General features: G+C 40.9%; 1 protein-coding gene across 2 annotated transcripts in view; it reads left to right on the top strand.

The window, feature by feature from the left end:
• rab5aa (RAB5A, member RAS oncogene family, a) overlaps positions 1-18,036 on the top strand; it is a 49,741-nt gene that overhangs the window by 10,876 nt on the left and 20,829 nt on the right. For both annotated transcript variants that reach the window (XM_084311764.1, XM_084311763.1), the window contains exons 2-5: positions 4,688-4,909; positions 8,886-9,037; positions 9,618-9,740; positions 10,190-10,283. In XM_084311764.1, the coding sequence (XP_084167890.1) occupies positions 4,744-4,909; positions 8,886-9,037; positions 9,618-9,740; positions 10,190-10,283 (535 nt within the window). In that variant the 5' untranslated portion in view covers positions 4,688-4,743. The remainder of the gene's footprint in view (positions 1-4,687; positions 4,910-8,885; positions 9,038-9,617; positions 9,741-10,189; positions 10,284-18,036) is intronic.

Here is an 18,036-nt window from a genome sequence, read left to right as displayed (position 1 = left end):
GTACTATGGAATTACACACCACAACAACTGTATTACGTGTTCCATAATGGCCCCCAAACCAGCATTGCCAACTTCAACAGAGTGCCCCTTTGATGTGAGCTCCAGGTATTGACAATTGTTATGCTACATACCCGATAGGGCTGGGCGATATGGCCTAAATATGATATCACGATATTTTCTGACCTTTCGGCGATACACGATACGCATCACGATGTTTTTCTTTTTTTCCCCAAACAATTCAGTATGAGGCTTACCAAGACAGTATTTGAGTTTGCAAGCTAACATTAAAGACAAAATAAAATACCCATGCATTTAGCATTTTTATATTATATATTAGATTTAGATTATTGGATTATTAGATTATATATTGCATATATTTAGCAATGAGATATTATATGATTTAGATATGAAATATGATGAATTGAAAATGGGGGACCCTGATGTAAACAAGACGAAAGTCTTTCGCTGGTCTGCATCCCCTTAACAATTGTATGTATTGAGCTGTACTGTACCCATTCTGCAATATGTTAATAAAGTTTTAAATCAATCAATAGGATTTTAGCATTTTTATGAAACTACTGTATATTTGTATGTCTCTAAATGTTTTGATGAATTGAAAATGGAGGACCCTTATGTAAAAAAGCCGAAAGTCTTTTTCTGGTCTTCATCCTCCAGTCAGTCCACTGTTGTTGTATTGAGCTGTACTGTATTGTACCCATTCTGCAATCGTTAATAACGTTCATTCATTCAATCATTCAGCCGGCAACATAATAATTTTGATTGACAGTCGAGTCTGCCAATTACGTCACACCGCTTGTACCCGCCCTGCTGTTCTTAGCACCAATCGGCAAGCAGCGCTATTCTTTTTTTACTTCCTGAATGCCCTCCTTGATTTTAACGAGAGCTCAGCTCAACGACAACAACAACAGCTCACCGCAGCCGACGAGTGATTACTAGCGCACCGCAGCATGACAACGAGGCATAATGATTTTACTGCAACAAATGTTATAATAAAAGCCTTTCCATACATCTGTCTGATTGAAAACTTTATTAACAGACCGCAGAATGGGCACGCACAACTCGGCACGGACTGAGATATGAACAGTAACGCTTGCTATCTATGTCGTCATCGGACGTTGCTATGTTTGGGTAAATACGCTGATGTGTAACTATATAACGTGTAACTATATAATGTTGATGCCACAAAACGAATGCCTTTGTTAATCATAAGTACTAACTAAATTTGATGCAGTAGTGTGTGTGTGTGGGAGCGGCGTTGTTCAAAAGTTTGAACGGGGTGGACCAGATTGACGCGACACAATCCTCTTGGGCAAAACATCACGATATCCACGATACGTTAAAAAAGTGTATCGTTAATGAACTGTACCCGATATTTATATAATATCGTCATATCGCCCAGCCCATTACCCGACCACATGGCCCCGGCCTAATGGCCACCACAACTCAAGGTGTAGACAGATGGGCAGTGAGAGGAGCCAGCAGCACATCATCAGGGTTATCAAGTGGGCACCACACGGATCCATCTCTCTAAGACACTGCCTTAAGTCACCTGTTGTTGTGTTGCTGGCTATTTCACCCGGCACGTACCCCATGTTTATTGTGACAACTTTGCCAATCCGAGGAATCTGCCATCATGCTGGGTGCCATAGCAACAGGAGGGCGGCACGCAGGTACTGTGGTTAGCACTGCTGCCTCACAGCAAGAAGGTCCTGGGTTCGAACCCCAACAGGGGGCCTTTCTGTGGGGAGTTTGCATGTTCTCCCTGTGTTCGCGTGGGTTTCCTCTGGGTACTCCGGTTTCCTCCCACACCATACAGACAGACATGCAGCAGGGACTACAGATGAAAACTAGCTCATTAGCTAATTCTGGCACATTTACATTGATGTGGAAACTGAAGATGTTGATTAATGTGCACTGTCCCTGGGTAAAAATAAGATAAATAGAAATAGGTTTAAGCCCATCTTAGTTTTGGTAGACAAGTAAGGATCCAGCGACACCACTATTTGATTGTGGACAGAGGTGGGAGGGGAATGTAGACCAACACAACACAGCACCTATTGTTTCAGATGAAATAATATACTTGGCAACTTGGGTCACACTGTACACATCATGTGTGTAATGTTGAGTGTGATAACGGGGGACAACATTTAGCCTATACTGTAAGACAGTGGTCACCAACCCGTCGATCTTGATCGACTGGTCGATCTTTGAGACCTTCCCTGTAGATCTTATCATGAAGAAAAAAATGTTTAATTTTTTTTTTTTTTTTTTAATCTTTCCCTGAGAGTCCACATTACAGTTCTACTTTTGTTTTGATGTGAAAAGTGATGCTGCATAAGATGACTGCACTTAGCACTGACTGAGAAAGTACACATTACAGTTCTACTTTATAAAATGCTAATTGTAAATATGTTTGTCAATGTTAATAATATGAGAGTCCACATTACAGTTCTACTTTTGTTTTGATGTGAAAAGTGATGATGCATAAGATGACTGCACTTAGCACTGACTGAGAAAGTACATATTACAGTTCTACTTTGACGTTTTAATGTTGGACCAAAGCATTGCATGTAATTAGAATACAGGCAGATAAAAGTAATTTAGTTTAAAAGTACAATCCTGGCTGTCTTTTTCTCTCAACGCTTCAATAGGTAGATCTTGCCTTCACCAAAAAAAAAAAAGTGATCTTGGGCTTAAAAAGGTTGGTGACCACTGCTGTAAGACAATAGATGCCGGAATGCACTGTGGCAGTGGTTTTAATTAAGGCCTGTGACATATGCTGAATTCCATGATTCTTACTCATAACAAATATTGTTCTTCTCCCATGCGAGATCCTAAGCTTGACTCTCTTGTTGGTCTTTTCTACAACATCCTTGTTTTGTAAGACAGAGTGAGAGTAATCATACTAACGGTATTTAAAAGCTAAACTGGTTACTGAACAGTGGGGCTATAGAATGTAAGGAATGTGGTCCCACAGAGGACCGTAAGAACGCTAGCTGTTCTCTGACTGAGACGATGACCTGGGGAGATGGGACTCATAACAGTTGTGTAGGTGTACCGTCATCGATCCTCGCAGAGGTATGGATTTTAACTATACAGTCGTTATATCAGTATAATTACACAGTATACATATCCTAAAAATTTTTAAATACTAGATTATATTTTTTAGCCAATAAAAAAAATATTCCCTACAGCAGTTAAAAAAAATTGTCAATATAATGGGACCATGACAACTGTATTACAAGGTAAAGACATAAAGAAATATGTCACATCACATTGTAATTTGTACTATACCATCAAATAGTGTACTGTCAAAACAAAACATGATATATGTTTTGGGTATGTGGCACAGTCCTATAATGTTGTAGTTAGTATTTGGGTCGACTCGGGAGGTAGAGCAGTCTGGTAATCGAAAGGTTCCCGGTACGATTCCGGCTCCTCCCGGGCAGCGAGTCGAAGTGTCCTTGAGCAAGACACTTAACCCCTAACTAGGGTTGGGTATCTTTCACATTTGAACCGATATTGGTACCGGTACCGTACCTGTGAATCTATACCGGTACCCAAGTCTCTAAAAATGTAATCGACCTACCTCAGTTGTAAAAAAAAAAAAAAAAATGCCAAACTTCAAATAATTTATTATCATTATTGTTTATTAAGAACAATTTGTTAATATATAATATTGCAGCGAGCGTTGTCTGCATCTAGCTTTGTAAAGTGTAACAACATTTGTGACCGTTTTCGGCTTGCCATTGCCCCGACTGCTTTGTTGTTGAATCAAGTCAAATCCTAGGTAACCGTTTATTGTGCGTGTGAATGCTGACGTGAACGTGCGGCACACTTCACTTTTTCCGAAGTCCGATGACGTCAACGTTCACGCGCACAATACACGCTTACCTAGTATTTGACTTCATTCATACATAAAAAAATTTATGTATATTCCTGTAGTTTTGACCTAACCAGATTTATCATGACCTGAGTGTTACTACTATGAACAAAACAAAGCCAAGAGAACAGTTTCGACTCTTCAAATAAAGTGACTATATTTATTTTTCCAAATAAATATAATTTGAGTCTATCACAAAATTCACAATCCGTCAATGTCATTAACAATGCGTTTCCCTGAACAATGAGTGAACTAAAAACCAACAGGTATTGTGCTTTGTCAGTAGGGATGGGTACCGTTCACATTTGAACCGATACGGTACCGGTACCTGTGAATCGATACCGGTACCCAATGGTACCCTTTTTCGGTACTTTAGTCTCTAAAAATGTAATCTACCTACCTCAGTTGTGAAAAAAAAAATCTAAATTTAAATAACCACATTTTCAACCGTTGTCGCTTGCCATTGCCCCGACTGCTTTGTTGTTGAATCAAGTCAAATCCTAAGTAAGCATATATTGTGCGTGTGAACGTTGACATGAAAAGAAAAAAGCTAAAAATAATTTTAGACTAAAGTACAGAAAAAAGGTACCGTTGGGTACCGGTATCAGTTCAAATGTGAACGGTACCAAACCCTACCGGTGACTAAAAGCCCTGGAAGGTTTCAGGCCAGCGATATATCTGCTCATCGAAACCGCATCAACAGCAAGCGTCCCCGCCCGGTCATTCATCCTCTCCACATTCCAGATCGTGATTGTGTTCTTCTCTCTCCCGTCCTCTCCACAGTTCAAGTCCCGACAGTGAAGGTCCGAGGCCCAGGACTCCCGGGGATCGACGAGGTCATGGCCAATCGGGCAGGAGCTACGAGACCCAACGGGTCCAACGCCGGGAACAAGATCTGCCAGTTCAAGCTGGTGCTGCTGGGGGAGTCGGCCGTGGGCAAGTCCAGCCTGGTGCTCCGCTTCGTCAAGGGCCAGTTCCACGAGTTCCAGGAGAGCACCATAGGAGGTGAGCTTCAAACTAGATGTTGGATAAGCAGCACTCATGAAGAGCTCAAGTAATTGTTTAGGGAAATTTAAAGATCATGGCGGCAGCAATAATGAGATTGTGCTGAGTCACACACACATATTTTTAGTATGTCTTTTATTATGCACAGCAATATACCCAATGCTTAAAGGAACACGCCAACATTTTGGGAAATTAGCTTATCATCTTCTCCAGAAAGAGACAAGAAGATAATTACCAGTTTCCTCTCTGTGCGTTCAGTAGAAAGCTATCTGGCTGCACATTAGCCTAGCTTAGCACAATGAATGGAAGCCGATATGACCGGTTAGCCTAGGCATTGTCCAACTAACACCTCTCCCGAAGGCTAACCGGCCATGTCTGCTTCCATTCATTGTGCTAAGCTAGGCTAACGTGCAGCCAGAAAGCTTTCTACTGAACGCACAGAGAGGAAACTGGTATCTATCTTCTTGTCTCTTTCTGGAGAAGACGATAAGCTAATTTCCCCAAATGTTGGCGTGTTCTCTGGACTTGTCAGTAACAATGCCCATGTTACGGTGATAGGGACACCGTACAGTTGCGAGTGCCGTCCTTCGGATGAGGCGCTAAACCGAGGTCCGGACTGAATCTTTCGTTGTTAAAGAACCCAGGACGCCTATCGTTAAAAAGTAGGGGGTTCCCAGACGTTCCTGGCCAAATTCCCAATCAGGTCTCTGACATCAAGGCCACCTAATCATCCTTTCTCCCTTAATTGGCTGATATCAATCCCTGTCTCCTGAGCCATTCAGCCATTGTGTAGTGTGATGTGTGCCGGGTGCCAGTGTATGGCAGCCATTGAGCCTGCATAGCCCAAGGTTGGGTGCTACACAGTGGTGGTGAAGGAGGCAATTTCCACCCTACATTGTGGGGAGCGCTTTGAGTGTCTAGAAAAGCGCTATATAAATGTAATGAATTATTATAATTATAATTGAGGATGGGAATGGCCGCCATACACGTATATCATACTGTGCTTAACTAAAATACCATGTTTATTACAGATTTATGACTAGAAGATATTGACACACAGTGAGTGCTGAGCTGCATCTCAAATTAATCTTCAGGTTCCAAGCTCTCAGATGATTCTCACCACTTCTGTGTTATATACTGTTGACCTTTTATCTCTCCTAAATATCCCCCCCTCCCCTAAAAAAGTTAAAAATGGTTCTATGGTGGGTCTCTAGGTGTTAAAGATTCAGTACAATGAAAACTGTGTTCAATCTTGCTGCATTTTTTAACAGAGGGTATGTTAACATAAAATTAACAAATGTTAGAACTGTTGTTGTGAAAATGATGACTAAAGCCCTTTGATCACTATCCCTTTGGATATCCTCAGAATCAAACAGTTTCAGATATCCAATCTGCTTCCTCTGAAATATCTCATAATACACACGGGTAACTGATTGGCCCATCAGTCACATCTAGCTGCTCTCATTGGCCCATCAGTCACATCCTGGTCCTCAGCGTGGGCATTGTGAGTGTTGTGAGATTCAAGGTTTTTCATATGTGTATAAGGTAAATAACTTATAGATATTAGATATTATAAAAAAGAGGACATGGAGAGGGCTTTAGCGTTCTTGTTTTGTTTCGGTAGGTGCTCTTTGGATTAAATCCGGGGTAGGATTCGTTATAGAAGAAAAGTTGAGATCCAAGGCAGCTCTACAATTTTAAAATCCCTTTATTAATTGGCTTACATTATTTAGAAACTTTTAAAATACCGACATGTTTCGGTCTACACATGGCCTTCTTCAGGGTGAAGACAGGGTGTCTGTATTTTAAAAGTTTCTAAATAATGTAAGCCAATTAATAAAGACATTTTAAAATTGTAGAGCTGCCTTGGATCTCAACTTTTCTTCTATTAGATATTATAACTATAGACGCTGAAGAGGACAGATGTATGTGTGTCTCCAGTCAGGCTGCAGACAAGGGCCTTTTATCAGCTGAGCTCTCAAAGCCCCAAAGATAACCAACGAGCCAAGATCATTATCTGCAGCAGCGCTAGTTCAGTTCAGTTCAGAGTTTTATTTGCCACATGGAATCAATACAATCAGAGTTTCTTCATTACACAATCATAAATATCATTCCATGGACAAAAGGAGCAGGAAGAAGAATAAATCTTATAGTTACCTGCCCCTTATTCCTAAACTAAACAAGTATTTACTTAATGGTCGGCGTACAACCTAATTTACACAAAATAATAATTTATACCATTATACAAGAAACACACAATCCACAGTTAAACAAGAAAACATTTAATAATAATAATAATAATAATAATAATAATAATAATAATAATAATAATAATAATAATAATAATAATAATAATAATAATAATAATAATAAAGAATAAAAGAAAAAAAAATATCTCACTATTCAGATCACATTTGATTTTCATACTGACTCAATTTTTTTTTTATATATATTTTTTTGAATTGATAAACACTTACATTCCTTAAGCTCGCTATGTAGAGAATTCCACAACTTTACACCAATAACTGAAGGACACATCTGTTTAAGTGTGGTACGTGCAAACTGATGTTTAAAATAGTATTTTCTCCTACTAAACTCACTTTCTAAATGAAAAAGATTCGTCACAGTCGTCACATAGAAGTGACGGGGGCAGGGTAACCACAGCGTTTGATGAGTGTGTCAAAGGTGACCAGAGCGCCGTTGCCATGGTATCGTGTCACTTAGTAATGAGAAAAGGGGCGGGGCTACGGGGATGGCCCCGTTGCTAGGAGAAAGACGTTATGAGCTGTGAGTTTCTTTCGGTGTAAGTCAGACTAGGACACGAGGCTGAGACGTGTAGACGTGGACAGAGACCTCAGGAGCTAGAGGGTGGGGGGAAGGGACGCGTGGCCCCACCCTCCGGTTGCCACGAGCTAGCTTTGGCTAACAGGGAAGGCTTTTTGGATAACGGCTAGGCCGCAACAACCACTGAGTGGGCAACAGGAGAGATCATTAGAATAATGAATTTAGATTCTTCAAAGACTTTCAAACTGTTTCCATCTTGTACGAGTCTATGTTTATGAAAATAAACATCACAATCTAAGGAAAGAGATCATGTTGCCAGTGTCGAATTATTTTTTAGACGAATGCATCCACGGGGTAGGAGAGACGGTATCAGTCAGTACGATAAGAAAGAGATAAACAACGCAGAAACTTCACGGAACCACAGGTGACGAGGTGATACTGGCTGATTACCGAAGAATCCAACAGCGTGGTCCTATTGGCCTTTTTCTGACCAAGGCCCCTTGTTGGTTGCAGATTGAAGTGCTAGAGAAGAGATTCCCCTCCCAGCTACCGAAGCCGCCACTCTGCCTGATTTAGCTTTAGTGTCACATGGTCTAAATGCTGTTATTATTATAATTTTTAAATGTATTATTATTATTGCAATATCGGTCAAAAGAGTCGGTAACCTCAGACGACGACCTCTCCAGTGAAATACACACTGGCTGCTGCTATGTCCCTGTATATCTAGGAGGGATGTGTAGAAATTGTGACTACCCTGTGTAAACTATGGTACATCTAGCAGTGGTGTGCAAGCCTGTACCGTATCAAATATATGACTCGAGATCCAGCACATTGCCTCTGGTGCTTTTTTCCTATTGCTAGGTTTTTAGTGAGTTTTTCCTTACCTTCGCTGGCGTATGTCTGGGAGTGTTGCCTTTATTTATTTAACATTTTATTTTGGATTTCATGGTGTTTTTTTGTTTTGTTCTTGATTTATTGTGATGTTTCTTCTTGACTTGTTCAAAAGAAGACGTGTCCGGCCCATGGGGACATTAACGTGTGTTGTTGGACCTTACAAATACATTTGATTTGATTTGATTCAATAGCTTAGCAATGTTATCATTAAAAGAAATGGTCAGAATTCTTTTTTTTAGGTTCAACTTTAGGTAGAAAAGATGACTGTTTACTAATTGACCAACCTCTTCCCACCCAGCTGCCTTCCTGACCCAGACGGTGTGTCTAGACGACACAACGGTGAAGTTCGAGATCTGGGACACGGCGGGCCAGGAGCGCTACCACAGCCTGGCGCCCATGTACTATAGAGGAGCCCAGGCCGCCATCGTGGTCTACGACATCACAAACGAGGCACGTTCAGTGTCACGCAGGGAACACGGTGGTCTTTGAGGTCCCATAAACATGTCTTTTTAGTATTTTGCTGAGAAAACAAACCCACAGATTATGCATTCTAGAAGCCTCTATAACCACGTGTTTCAGTCTGCTTCTGTGCCTATAACGAGCAAGCTGCTTTTATCGTACAAATACAATAATTATCGCACATCTAGCAGTGGTGTGTGAGCCCGTACCGTCAATGAAACAAACGTTTTAGATTAGCCGTTGCAGATCAAAATGTGACTCAAGATGCAGCAATAGCATACCAATCTTGCCCTTTTAAAAATGTTGTCTGAAACATATTTTAGGTTCAACTTTAGGTAGAAAATATACGATTTATGAGCGAGCCGCCATCTTGTACACGCGCATTTTTATCAAGATCTTCACACATGTTATTAACTACAGCGTTTGTGGCGGCAGAAAAGGCACAGTGCACATATTTAGCATGTTGGGACAACCCCCTCATTCTGTAGAAACAATGCAACACACAGGAAAAGGCCATTTTCACAATAGGGTCCCTTTTTAACAACATTTTGTCGGTTGTCCTCTTTTGCAGGAGTCATTTGCACGGGCCAAGAACTGGGTGAAAGAGCTTCAGAGACAAGCCAGCCCCAACATCGTCATCGCTCTGTCAGGCAACAAGGCCGACCTCGCCAACAAGAGAGCCGTCGACTTCCAGGTCTGATCGTTTATTTTGTCTTTGTTGTTATCGCAGGGCCCAGTTAACATATTTCTGCATGATTTATGTCATACTTAAAATATATATATATTTTTTTACTGATTTTGTTTATTTGGGGGGAAAGGATCTTTGAATGGGAACCATTTTGACACACAAACCCAAGTTCAGTTTAGCGCAATAAGCACATAATTTAACGTACCGTGACGCGACCCATTTAGACTCCCACCATTGAATTACACGCTCATTCCACAAAATTTTACTTAGTTTGAGTCTACGTTGTTTTCATTCCAAACAAATCAAATATCTTACTGTGACCTTTAATCCTATATTTCTGGTGCAGTGGCTGGCACTTCAATGCTACCACCACGGCCAGTGTTGTAGTCGAGTCACTAAGTCATCTGATGACGTATCACCTTTCAGACTGACCGTGTTTTGCTTTGTATCGTCAGGATGCCCAGTCCTATGCAGACGACAACAGCTTACTCTTCATGGAGACGTCGGCCAAGACATCGATGAATGTGAACGAGATATTCATGGCTATTGGTAGGTGACTTTAGATATTCATGGCTATCGGTAGGTGACTTTAGATATTTATGGATATCGGTAGGTGACTTTAGATATTTATGCGTATTTGTAGGTGACTAGATATTCATGTCTATTGGTAGGTGACTTTATATATTCATGTCTATCTGTAGGTGACTAGATATTCATGTCTATTGGTAGGTGACTATATATATTCATGTCTATCTGTAGCTGACTAGATAGTCATGTCTATTGGTAGGTGACTATATATATTCATGTCTATCTGTAGCTGACTAGATATTCATGTCTATCTGTAAGTGACTCTTAGCCACCTGGCCCATGGAATTTGCATATATACGGTAGATAAAATGGTACAACTGACTTGGAGGCAGCATAAAGTACATACTCTGGTAGATGGATGACAGGGACATGTTGGCGTATTGCAGTAATATCATTTGTAATTTATTGCACCCTATATAGCATGTATTACATTTTGGTTATTTTATTGCAGCCTATATTAGTTTGATTTGGAGGCTGGACACAGTGTGGAGATGTAAATATCACAATCCAGAGAATTTTTACTACACCAATATATCTGCTTAAGTATAATAAACTGTTAAATTATCCATTTGATGCATGGGAATGGAATATGTGATATTAAACTCAAAACGAGAATTTTCTCACATTATTTCAGGAATTGTTTCATAAGAAATTTGACTATGTTGATGATGTAATTTTTTTTTAAATTATTAACACATTGACCGCCAGCAGCGGGGGGCGTTGATCCCCCTTCATCGCCAGGTCTTTATTCAATGGATATAGTTTTAGACTGCGACATTTGCGAGTGCTTAAAATATATCTTATATTATATCTATGGGTCTAATAACGCCGTCGACTGTCAGTGAGTTGCTTCCAGTCAACATGCCCCAAATAGATTGTTTTTTCATCTGTACATTTCCGTTTTATACCGTTTTGAATAGAGTATGGTTTGGGTGCTTTTGAGTAATTCCAGGAAAAAGACGAGAAAAGTTTTTTTTTTTTTTTTTAAACTTTCTTTTTTAGCGTTTATCGCTTTTCTGGTCAAGCATGACCGACAGAAACAGGTTGAAATGGGATGTAGAGCAGGGGAAGACATTCTGAGAAATGACGGCGGGTCCGGGAATCGAACTCGTGTCCCCCAGATCCGTGACGAGCACGGTTTTCCCCGACGCAGAAATAGCGCCGAGATATGCGGTGAGCTACGGGAGCTCCCCGAGAAAAGGGCATTTTACTGTAATCCAGTCATCATGTTGTAATTTTTCGGCTGATTATCTAATCATCCTGAAATCAACGCTAGATTATCATTATTATATCTCATCGTGCATACATGAAATGACCGTCGTAGCGGGGAGCTCGCTTTAGGCAAACACAGGTCTGTCTCTATAAGGTCGCAAAAAAAAGTGTTTTTTTTATTTTTCGTGCCGTGATATAGAATGAGAAACTCTTGCCAATGGAAATCAAGTGCTGCCTCCCGCTACACTGACTACCGTACATTAACGTTTCCCTCTGGTTAGCTTTAGCGCTAGCTAACGTTGTCATAATATGGTAGATCTGTGGTGTCAGCTGGATGACGTTGACTTCGTTTGCAAACGTTAACGTTCGCTATCTATATGGCATTGGCAGACGAGGCTGGCATTGTCCAGTTGACACATTACAGACCATGATGCTATGATAACGTTAGTAGCTAAAGCTACTGCATGTAAACAACTCGATTCAACTGAGGAAGTCGAAGGTACCACATGCTAAACCGTCCCCGGACCCCACAACCTAGTATAGACAGTTCCAACTTCAGTGTGTGAATTACGTTAATCCCACAATTACTCAACTGCACTCAATATTTAAATACCAATGCTAGTCTAAATAAATGTAGACAGACAATGTACGTATTAAAAAAATAATAATAATGCAATAAAAGTCTGAAAATGAAGGGATTATGTCCATGAGTGTCATTTTTAGAAATTAAGTCATGCCTCTTATATAAGCCTCTCTCTAAAAAAGGCCTGGTGCTCTTTGCAGCTGAGGTAAATAGAAGACCCATCTTATATTTGAGGATTTACAGTACTCAATGTCACCGAGCGGCACTGCAGAAGTACCCTACTCTTTGAATTCGAAAAAGTGCATTACCGGCCAGATCCTCTTAGGGGTGCTATCTCGATAATGCAGTGTTCCCTGTGGCAGAAGTTGTCTTGTTTTTTCTGGATTTCCAATGTAGTTCTCTACTAACCTGAAGCGATGCCTATAGCCTGTTACACGGATTACGTTTTGGGATGCAGATTTCACTATGCAGTAAAGGAATATATCATCAGCCAATGGACATATCGATCTACCAGATGGCGATCGATAACTGGGAAATGCTCTGGGGGATCCAACCGGCCCACGGTAAGATCTTTTTCACGTAAATTACATGCTGATCAGGGCTTGTTTTGATAGCCATCCACCCGGTCAACGAATGTGGCTACTGAGGCTAACACGGTTATTGGTAATCAATAATCAGAAACAACGTCCCCCGCCAAAATCCAAAATGCCATTTGGATTTAACGTTAGTAGCTTAGTAGGGCTGACCCCTATTAATCGATTAGTCGACTAATCGGTCGAAAGGAGCCGTAGTCGACTGGCCAACCTCTTAGTCGAATATATTAAAAAAAAGAATATTAAAAAAAATATATCGTTTTTTCCAAAAGAAAATAGGCCTAGAAGTGTTTTGGCCAATCCTAGTCGACCATCCAAATCCTTAGTCGGGGACAGCCCTATAGCTTAGCGGCCTGTATCTCACCTTCCAGGAAATATCCTAGCCGAAATCCCTTATAACGCTATAAAATGAGAACGTATTGATGAAAAAAATATTCTTTAAGCCATTTTGAAGGGACGGTTTATGGTCTCAATTGACAATGAGAATGGACAGATAGCAATACTATAAAGCAGTGGTGCCCAACCAGTCGATCGCGATCGACAGGTAGATCGCGGGCTGATTTCAAGTAGATCTCGATTAATAAAATTATATAAAACATTTAAAAATAATTTTTTTTTTGTGAAATCAACTCTGCCTCTCCTTGTTAACACTTTAATCGCCGAAGACGCTGGGCAGCGTCTTTCCCCGCCATGCTTATTCTGCCGAAGACGCTGGGCAGCGTCTTTGATATCAATATTTCAAAAATCTGTGATCTAAATCATATTTCTCCCCCAGAGACATGATATGTACTGTTGAGCCCCTCTCAACTCTCCAACGGTTCAAGAGCGCCATCTGGTGGCCGATCGGAGGACTGCCCAAACAGGAAGTGATGCGGATGAAGTGGTGCTCACCCATATTTCGTCCGGGCACTCGCTATCGTTAGCGGGACTCCATCTTGACACACTGGATAGCGATCGGTTGCAAATAACTCGATAAACAACATGATTTGGACGTATATACTATTATACAACCTGTAAATGGATCGGATATTTCTACATCCCATAATAGGAATATTTCAGTTCCACGCTCATCGTCCAACGGCACGAGGAAGATACGGTAAGATTCAGCGTTATTTTTTAACGTGTTCGATATAAACTGCTCTGATGATCATATCACCCACACTAGATGAATGATATAACGTTGGCCACGGAATTATAAACGACCCCCCGCCCATCCGGTCAACATCAGATCATACTTAGTAACTCCTAGAAGCACGTCCAGTTGACATTTTTTTTATCTCGCACAGATTCCTATCAAACTGTATTTCATCATCAATATAATGCATTTGGGGCTATAAATCAAGTTCTGGAGAAAGCTGCAGAAAACGATAAAAACATACTTATACTTTAGACCGTATTTTAGTATGAATATGTGAATGAAAAAGTATAACGTTGCTACACCCTGAACAATAGATATGAATGGGCCATAGTAATGTCAATTTAGCAATACAATTTCAAAAGTTATAGCCCTGCAAAGAAGGGGAACTTCTCCATGTTAAATAGGGCCTGGCGAGGGATGGTAAATTATGAATTTAACCCTGGCGATCAAAGTGTTAACTACAACAAGCAATGCTGTTTGTTATTTAAGATGAGGTCGGACTCGGCACTGACAGATTTGTGTTCATTATGCTGCTTTTATAAAGCCTCAAATGACTGCTTACAATATACAATTTTGGCTGGTAGCTCTCGGCTAGGTGGTAAATTTAAAAGTTGATCTTGGTTCAAAAAAGGTTGGGCACCCCTGCTATAAAGTATAGATTTAGCTCTACAAACAGCCCCACGGACTGTGCAAGTCTGTTTAGAAATGCTGGCCGTTTAGCGTGAGATTAGACGCATCCAAGTGGCCGAGAAAGTGTTAAGGCCAAAACATGTAAAAATAAAAAAATATTTTTTTATATATATATATATCGGCCCATATCGGCTCTATCTTGATATCGGACCGATACCGATGTGTAAAAAAAACTGCCATATCGGCTGATATTATATCGGCGGCCGATATATCGTGCATCACTAAAAATAAATAATCCAAATATCTGATCGCAATTCCAAATACTGCTCGTGGAGGTCCGGACCACACTACAGACCGTTTCACAATGACAGGCGGGCGGGGTTACTGTTCGTTGTATAGAACTGGCTCGCCTGAGTATTTAAACCCCGCCCGCCCAGCTCAGATCGGCTCCTAAAACACACCGGCCCATTTTCAATGAGATGCAATAGCTCCGCATGGCAGTAGAGGGCGGTGTTGACTGTCTGCCAGCTCAGACAGGGTCTGAAGGGTATACCAGAGGCTGCAGCTATGAATTATGAATAGATTAATTCATAATAGCAAATAAACGAAATAACGATCCCAAAAACTAGTTAACTCGTTTCTGGCGCTGATCGCATGGCGGGCAATAACGAGTTAACTTGTTTCCGGCACAGATTGTGTTAACTTAGACAAATAAATTGTTTGTCACAAATCAAAACAACAATGGCAAATAAAAGAAACATGATATAATTACATGGGGGCTGACAGTGGCTCAGGAGCTAGAACAGTCGTCTAGTAATACGGAGGTTCCCAGTTCGATTTCCGCTCCTCCCGGACAGCATGTCGAAGTGTCCTTGAGCAAGACACTTAACCCCTAATTGCTCCCGATGAGCAGGTTGGCAACTTGCATGGTTGCCTCCGCCATCGGTGTGTGATTGTGTGAGTGAATGGGTAAAAATGGGAGGAACAAATTGTAAAGCGCTTTGGATAAAAGCGCTATATAAATGCAGCCATTTACCATTTACATGTATAGACAATCAATCAATCAATAATTTATTAACGATCACACAACCGAGTTTGGTGGAATTTGCTTTCGGGTACCCTCAATTCAACAGTGTCAGAAACATCAAACGGAGGCAGATATCAACATCACATTAGACATGAATGAATGAGCACAACCCTATTCACAGATTACCACAAGACAAAAATTAACAGACAATATTTACCAGATGTGACACAAGCGTCTTAAGTGCAGGTACATCTGTCAGGGTTAGTGAGTCCTTATCGCAGTGGGGAAATAAATATTTTTTACGGACATTAATTTAGTCCCTTTCAACAAGTTAATATAGGTCTCTGAGGTCCCCTAAACATGTCTTTGAAGTTTTGTTGCTGAAACCCCCACTCGGATTATGCATTCTAGCAGCCTCTATACCTCTGTTTCAGTCTTGTTCTCATTCTAGCAGCCTCTATACATCTCTGTTTCAGTCCGGTTCTATTCTAGCAGCCTCTATACCTCTCTGTTTCAGTCCTGTTCTCATTCTAGCAGCATATATACATCTGTTTCAGTCCTGTTCTCATTCTAGCAGCCTATACCTCTCTGTTTCAGTCCTGTTCTCATTCTAGCAGCATCTATGCCTCTCTGTTTCAGTCCTGTTCTCATTCTAGCAGCCTTTATACCTCTCTGTTTCAGTCCTGTTCTCATTCTAGCAGCCTCTATACCTCTGTTTCAGTCTTGTTCTCATTCTAGCAGCCTCTATACATCTCTGTTTCAGTCCTGTTCTATTCTAGCAGCCTCTATACCTCTCTGTTTCAGTCCTGTTCTCATTCTAGCAGCATATATACATCTGTTTCAGTCCTGTTCTCATTCTAGCAGCCTATACCTCTCTGTTTCAGTCCTGTTCTCATTCTAGCAGCATCTATGCCTCTCTGTTTCAGTCCTGTTCTCATTCTAGCAGCCTTTATACCTCTCTGTTTCAGTCCTGTTCTCATTCTAGCAGCCTCTATACCTCTCTGTTTCAGTCCTGTTCTCATTATATCAGCCTCTAGACCTCTCTGTTTCAGTCCTGTTCTCATTCTAGCAGCCTCTATACCTCTCTGTTTCAGTCCTGTTCTCATTCTAGCAGCCTCTATACCTCTCTGTTTCAGTCCTGTTCTCATTATATCAGCCTCTATACCTCTCTGTTTCACTCCTGTTCTCATTCTAGCAGCCTCTATACCTCTCTGTTTCAGTCCTGGACCCTATTCCCCGTACCTGGTTCAACTAAGTCGATCAAAGTTCCCATTATCCAGATTCAATTAACCCGATGTTTGAATCCAGGCTTTCCCTGTTCCTCGAACGCTGATTCAGTCTCGTTAATTCGAATCAGACTTGATACTCAGGATAATTGCGCGCGGCCGCCTCACCTGAAAAGACAGCAGGTGTCGATTCAAGTCAAGAGTTTTATTTGTCACGGCATACAAGTATACAATGAAATGCGGGTGGTCTTGCCCGCAACGATGTGCAATACAGTGGTACAACATATAATAGAATCCAATAAAAAAACAACATTGTGCAATAAACAGGTAACGGGTAACATGGTGGGACATTTCGGTATCTGTACATAGTTATTTACAGAGCATATAGGACATGCTGGGTCCTTTGGTAGTGCAATACACTGTTACTCGATCGCAGAAATCCTGATTTTCTAACGACATTGATTGATTGAAAACTTTAACAGATTTCAGAATGGGTACAATACAGTACGGCTCAATAGCCTCGCCGACAAGTTAAATGCATAATCTATAGGCCAAAGTTTAAGTCCCTCATTACCCCAATCAATCAGATTATATATCTTTAAATGTGCCTGCTGGCAGTAGGCTTAATGGAATGAATAATTGAATGAGATCTAGCTAGCGAAAATAATTAGTTCAACTCTTTCAGAATAAGTAGATAAAAACAAGCCCAAGGGGAGCTCCAGTAGCTCACCACGTACCGCGAGTGCTATTTCAGCGCTGTGGACAACCGTGCTCGTCACGGATCTGGGGCTGAGCGCGTTCGAATCCCGGACGGCAGCCGTGCCTTTCCCAGAGTGTCTTCCCCCCCATCTGAACCCTTTCAGCCTGCTTCTGTCGGTCAAACTTGACCAAGTATGAGTGCGATGAAAAAGCGATAAACGCTAAAAAGAACCAGCTGACTGGTCAAAGTAAAAAAAAAAAAAAAAAAAGCCCAAAGAGTATCTAATTGATACAAATTAATAGATACTTATGAGGATATCTGTACTGTATATGCTTAGGTATCATGTACTATATAAATACATGGTTCCCAAAGTTTTCAAGGCGCGACCCCCCGAAATAATGTGTCAGAGGGAGTTGGAGGCTATACAGTTTCACTATTAATCAGGTTTTAATCTGTTTCGACATCATCCATACATGCATTGAATTGATTAACCTCTGGTTTATACCAGTGACACCAGTCATGTTAATCACCCTCTTGTTCATCATCAGATAACAGTGCTTGAACAGATAAATGCATTTTCTCATTCATTCACCAAAACGTCAAAA

Source organism: Notolepis coatsorum (genome assembly GCF_963971535.1).
Source record: "Notolepis coatsorum genome assembly, chromosome: 4".
Classification (NCBI taxonomy): Eukaryota; Metazoa; Chordata; class Actinopteri; order Aulopiformes; family Paralepididae; genus Notolepis; species Notolepis coatsorum.
Note: the sequence above shows the minus strand (reverse complement) of the source record. Positions and strands in the feature narration are given on the sequence as shown.